Source organism: Cryphonectria parasitica (assembly GCF_011745365.1).
Source record: "Cryphonectria parasitica EP155 unplaced genomic scaffold M406scaffold_2, whole genome shotgun sequence".
NCBI lineage: Eukaryota > Fungi > Ascomycota > Sordariomycetes > Diaporthales > Cryphonectriaceae > Cryphonectria > Cryphonectria parasitica.
This window is the reverse complement of record NW_024468910.1, coordinates 5,477,824-5,483,966: the sequence shown is the minus strand read 5'-3', so window position 1 is coordinate 5,483,966 and position 6,143 is coordinate 5,477,824. Positions and strand designations below refer to the sequence as shown.

At 39.6% G+C, this 6,143-nt stretch overlaps 1 protein-coding gene across 1 annotated transcript; it reads left to right on the top strand.

Annotated features, from left to right (window-relative positions):
- Window positions 1–4,088: 4,088 nt before the first annotated feature.
- Window positions 4,089–5,847, top strand: M406DRAFT_327760 (uncharacterized protein; the record flags this gene model as incomplete). The annotated part of the gene is made up of 2 exons (XM_040920248.1): window positions 4,089–5,710; window positions 5,772–5,847. 2 exons carry the CDS (start codon window positions 4,089–4,091, stop codon window positions 5,845–5,847), a joined length of 1,698 nt encoding a protein of 565 aa, XP_040780348.1.
- Window positions 5,848–6,143: the final 296 nt, after the last annotated feature.

Sequence of the window (6,143 nt, the reverse complement as noted above, 5' to 3'; positions counted from 1 at the left end):
TTATCTAAGCTTGAACAGGCTCAATACTTATAGTATTAATGCTGAAAAGCTTTGATAAATATAGTTCAGCTTAAGCTGAAATAAGATATAACTTCCCTACTTGAATCTTATCAGCATTGCTAAGAATCTCAATATTATTAGTTCTATACTAATTATTGCATTTGGAAACAGAATTAGTCTCTTCTCATAGTATCTTATTCTTAGCTATCTTAGAATCTTCATGCTATTTCTCATTCTCTTGAACTAAGCTAATATATTAAGAGATTCAAGAATTCTTAATACTCTTCAGCTGCTGATTCTTATAGAGATCAAAAATTAGATGAATTATATTGCTTTTGGAGTTATCTCGAGCAGATATAATCTAGCTATATAATACTAGTTTTAATCTAGAATTCAGAAACTCCAAATAATTGCTAAAATACTACTTTAGCTTTGCTAATGCTAGAGTATAGCAAATGCTACAGTTTATAATAATACAGAGTTTTATATACTTATAAGCTTTATAGGATTTCAATCTACAGCTGTAGCATCTGCATAGAGTTCTGTTCTTCTTCAGGATTTTATTAATCTCTGCTTGCTATGCTTCAGAGTACTGCTCCCTCTCGTTCTCCGAACTTATATAGATAATACTTATTTGCAAGGAATTTGCATTTCTCTGGAAAGAATTCCTTGCAGAAATAGTTTGGGAATACTTGATTAGTTGTAAGATCTTCTGTAGAGCCTTAGTTTGGTTATATAAAATATTCTATATTTGTTTGAAAGTATTAGTTTGCAGCTTTAAGGATTTTGCTATTGCAATTTGGTTAATATAGAGTTGCTTTATTATTGAAGCTAACTAATTATATTCTTAGTTGCTCTTTTGAGCAGATTTAGCTTTTAAGATTTGCTTAGTTAATTCAGGCTAAGCTTGCTAATTATAAATTGATTATTGAAACAGTTAATAGTATAATAGCTCTATTGCTTATTCCAATGAATTCATTGATTGATTGGAAGCATTATGTATTAGATATAAAACAGGAATAAGCTGTGTTTAGTTAAGAACTAGCTAAGATGAAAGTATAGAAGAATCTTGGAATTAAGCTTGTTAATGAAATTGAAGATTAGTAGCATCAGAAGCAAGTTAGTCTTGAGTTTTCTTCTGAAGTGCTTTATAATAAATCTCTAATAGCTTTTCCATAAGATAAAGCTACTTCTTGTTGCTAACGCTTTCAGCAGTAATACTATAATTAGCTCGGAAGCACTTAATTCAGATTGAAGAAAGCTTTATTCATGCTTCTGCTATAAATTAATTATTTCTAATCTTAAGATAAATAAGAGCATTATTATAGTTTACAATGAATAATCAGAAGCTAGCAGCATTAATAATAAAACAATTATTAATAATATTCAGATACTTCTGCTTGGAAGTATATGCCTAAAGATGATTCCAAGAGCAATAAGCAACTAACAATCACTCCTTCTATTCATTTCAAGTTTTAGCACTTGTAGTAAATCTCTTCACTTCTCTAGCAACAATTATATCTGCATAGAAGCTTTTCATAAAATTAAATACTTAAATATCATTAATTCCTTTAATCTAATACTACTAATCGAATTGCTTCAGCTATAAGAAGACTTTCATACAAGCAAATAATATCAACCCATCATCAGCAAGCTCACTATAGAAAGGAAATCTGAAGTTCTAATCATAGTGATTATTAGCTAAATAGTTAGCTAAACTGAATATCTGATTGAAAGAGCTTTCAGATATAGAAGCTATCTTCCTTCTTAATTATTGCTTCCTCCGATATTTCTTTGCCTTCCTAGTTCGAAATCCTTGAATTAAGAGCGCTACAGCTGGAATGCTTTCCATATCCTGCAGAAGATAATACTGTAGAAATTGAGAGAGTTCAGATGCTTGAAAGAGATTCAGTCTGTAAATAAAGCATATATAAAGTCTGTCTTGTAATAAATAACAAGAGATTGAATTAGTTATTCTATATTATACTGAGATTTTCTTTATTAATAATTCTACTAATCAATAGAAGTATTTCTGATTAGATATAAAGCATTGATTAAAGTTTAATATTGGATGATATTATTATAATTTTCAATCTTTATTTCTTATATATACTAATAGTTTCTTATCTTTATCTTCTTATATTCTTTACTTTTGAAATAATATAATTAATAAGCTTTTAATTCAAAAGATCAATATAGTTAAACATATTCAGATAAAGCATACTAATTGGATTATTGCAAGAAGCACAAACCTTATTAATCATACTACTTTTCTCTGCAGAATACTATTCATCAAAAGCATTCTACTCTATAATTTAATTATAAATTCACATCTAATATAATTAAACTTTCCGCTGCAGCTTGTACAGATCTAAGCTGTATTAGCTTCTATATAGAATTATTAATTAATATAGGAAATGTTGGAAAAAGAAATTCGTTTCTTTATAATATTAGCTTACAAGCTTAGCATATCATTCACCAGCTTACAACCAGAACTCATATTACTCCTCCTCTATCCACCCATCTTTTCTCTACAAGAGATCTCAGGCATAATCCAGAGTTCAGACATAATATACAGCCTATTGTATAAGCATAATAGATAAAGGAAATAAAAGAGCTCAGCAGAGAAAAAGAATGCATCCATCCATAGAATAAACTTGCTGCTCTTACTAATCCTCACAAACTATAACGCAAACAGCTCTAAGCTACCAGCCTGAACAGCTAAGTCCGCACACACTGCACCATTGAACCAGAACTAGGGCGCTATCACTCTCGAAAGAAAAAGGAACAAACAGCTGCTGAAGCAATGAGCAAGAGCTCATGCAACCCAAGCGTGCCTGTACAGATGAGAACAGCAAACTAAGGCCACACGGGCACAAGAACAGGGTGAAAAACCTGTCTTAGACCTGTTCAAAGGGTTCAAAATTGAAAAGAAGAGAAAGGATGCTTTATTGTTTTTTTATAGCTAAAGAATTTGAAAAGTGGGTGGTATCCTTTATATGTATGAGGACCCTTGACCCACTGTACTCCACGTCCCACGGACTACCACCCTGGCCACCACAACAACATCTTACTCTGATAGCTTCAAAAGCAGTGAATACTTGCACGAATTACTCAGTTACATTTCCGTATTCAAGAATTAATACTTGACATTGCTTTTATTAGCATAAACTCTTTGTGTACTTAGGAATCTTCGGATTACTGCAGCGCTCATTACATCAGAACTGAAAAGCTAAATATATTATCTCACATTTATTACTAATAGATAAACTATTGTATATAGCTCTTTAGTTATCAATCTAAATATCGGATTATCTATATACTCTGATAGCTCTAAAGATAGTGAATACTTGCATTCAGACTTCAACCCGTTCCGGTATTCAAGGTCTTATACTTAGCACTGCTCTTGTTAGCATAAACCCCCTCAGTGCTTAGAAATCTTTGGATTACTGCAGTGCTTATTACACAGTGCTCATTATACTTATTTAGCAACACTTGTTACTGTACATTTGATAGGAGCTTCTAGATTTTGCTGAGTTACAGTGTAGGTGCTTAAAGCTGCATTTTGGCTAGTATAGTTAATCTGATAATATCTTACTGCTTGAAAATCCTTCTTTCTGCATATAAGGAGTTATACCTTCATCACAAATCACATGCATGTTTTCTCGGTGAGTGAGTACCTGAGTAAGCCTCCCTCCCCTTTCTATTTTTGTCCTGTTATAACGCTAGCTAGGTACCTGCCTTCGCAGCAGATTTGCAGATTGTTCAGTCATTTCCAATTTATGGAATGCCGAGGAATTGTCACCAGTGACTACAGTAGCAGTTGCAATCTTCATTGACTTCCTGTGCAGTACTCACACCGCACCTAGGTGATGAGAAGGGGTTGAATCTCATCGACTTCATTCTCGGCCCCGCTTTTCTTTCCTGCTAGGGCTGCTGCCTAAATCCTTCGCGATGAGACAATCAAACGGAGGAACTTTTCCATAAGAGTTTAATGCACCGCTGCGCTTGCTTCAAGATACAGCGCCAAGATCAACAGCCGAGTTGCCGAAAACCAGCCGTAAACATTGCGCCAACAGAGGTTTATCATGTATGAGAATCCGCTGATGGAGAGCTCGGAGTGCAACAGCGAGTGCAGAAGCCACGAACACGTGGCCAGCCTCACTCTCGGGATCCACCGTGTTTGCGAGGCTCTGAGCCCGGCGTCAAAGCTCAAATTTTGTCAGGTATTAGCGGACGGGGAGAACCAGGCCGCTGGGTTGAAGACGCTTCCATACGAGTCGAAGCAGGCAATCGAGGCCTTCAAGGAAGTTGTTGGAGTACGCCAGTGGGATGAGCATCTGAACACAATGGCAGCGCTCGATCATGTGCAGACGACGGTGTGGGTCGGCAGCGCCATGAGACTATTGGTTATGAATAACCGCACGATTGACCAGGACCAAGGGGAGATGGACGAGCAGCTGGCACAGGAATGTCACCAGACGGGAGTGTGGACTGCGAAGGCGGGTACTCGCGTTTTGGCAGGCTGGCTGGTGATAAGAACGAACCAGGAAAGATGGGAGCTTTTTCGACGGACTAGTCCACCTCCGCGCGGAATGTTAGTCACAGACAAGTTGGAACTCGATCTGACGACGCGGGAGTGTCTCGTCCTGCGGCGATCAAAGTTGCCCAAGATGACAATCGACGTCCGCACAGGGCAGCTGGAAGTTTCGACGCCCGGTCAAGAAGGTGAATATGCAGCCGTGTCTTATCGTTGGGCCGACGTTAGTGGCAACCTGGATTCTATGCTGTCGACGCTCAGGAAACTTTTGACGGGAGTGGTGGAAAGATTTTGGGTTGATCAGCTTTGCATCAAGCAAGACGACGAGGTCGAGAAGGCCGAGGAGGTGGCCAGATTTGCCGAATACTACACCGGGGCCTCCCTCGTATTGGCATACGTGCCTGAGTTCCGACCATCCGTGGTCTTACCGGCCAACGTCCTACTTGCTCCAGAGCAGACGGAGCAGATGTGGAGCCTCGCGCAGGTAGTTAAGGGAAGCAAGTGGAACTCGAGGATGTGGACGTTGCAAGAAGCAATGCTAGCTCACAACGTCTGTGTCTGTTCCGAACATGGAACGACGAACCTCTGCAGTCTCCTTGCTGTTGGAGGCTTTGAGGAGGCAGAATTGTCGAGAAGGAGGACGGTACAGGTCGGGACCACAGTGGCCGCTGCGAACGGCAGGATCGTTACTTGCACCACGTCAAGTCTTACCAACATTAACAAGACGTTGTTGCCGAGCACCAGACCATTTGTTTGTGCAGCCAGAGCAAAAGCCCGCGTATATCCTCCGCTGCGAATATGGCGATTGGCTGCGACGCGGCAGTGCAGCATCCCACTGGACAGAATCTTTGCGACGCGGGCGCTTGTCGTACGCGGAATGGAGATAGTGGTCGACTACAAAAAGACGGAGGGCGAGGTCATGGACGAGGTAGCGGCCAAGGGAATACTGGGTGCTGGAATTATGTCTGGCAATACCGTGCGAGCAGATCACGGCAAGGGATGGCAGAACAAGAGTTTCAGGGACCTGATCAACGGGATAGAAACTAGAGGTCCGCCGGTGGAAGTAGGGGTACACGGCGAGTTGGTGGTGCAGGCTGCCGAGGTGGAAGTGGTGGCTTTGAAGGGTGAGCATTCCGCCGTGGTGCGTAATATGGCAACCGGCGAGGAATGGTCAGTACGCTGCCCAGGTGGTTGGGTAAAACCCGGGCGACATCTGCTTACGATCCTGGAGGGAACATCTGCTGTACTGGTGGGAGGGAGACAGTGCCGGGAAGGAGTATGGTCAAGACAGTATGCAGGCGGAGTAGAAGCAGAACATGTCAAAGTGCTATACAAGGAGTGGAAGATTGGATAGATACTAGATATCTTGAATACCCAGATGCTACTAATAAACTCCCATTATATCGCGCTTATAGAAAGGCTATAAGATAGTTATAGTAAATAGATTATTGTATATAGCTCTTTAGTTATCAATCTCAGTATCAGATTATATATATACTCTGATGGCTCTAAAAGCAGTAAATACTTACATTCAAACTTCAGTTACATTTCCATATTCAAGGCTTATACTTGATACTACTCTTATTAGCATAAACTCCTGAGT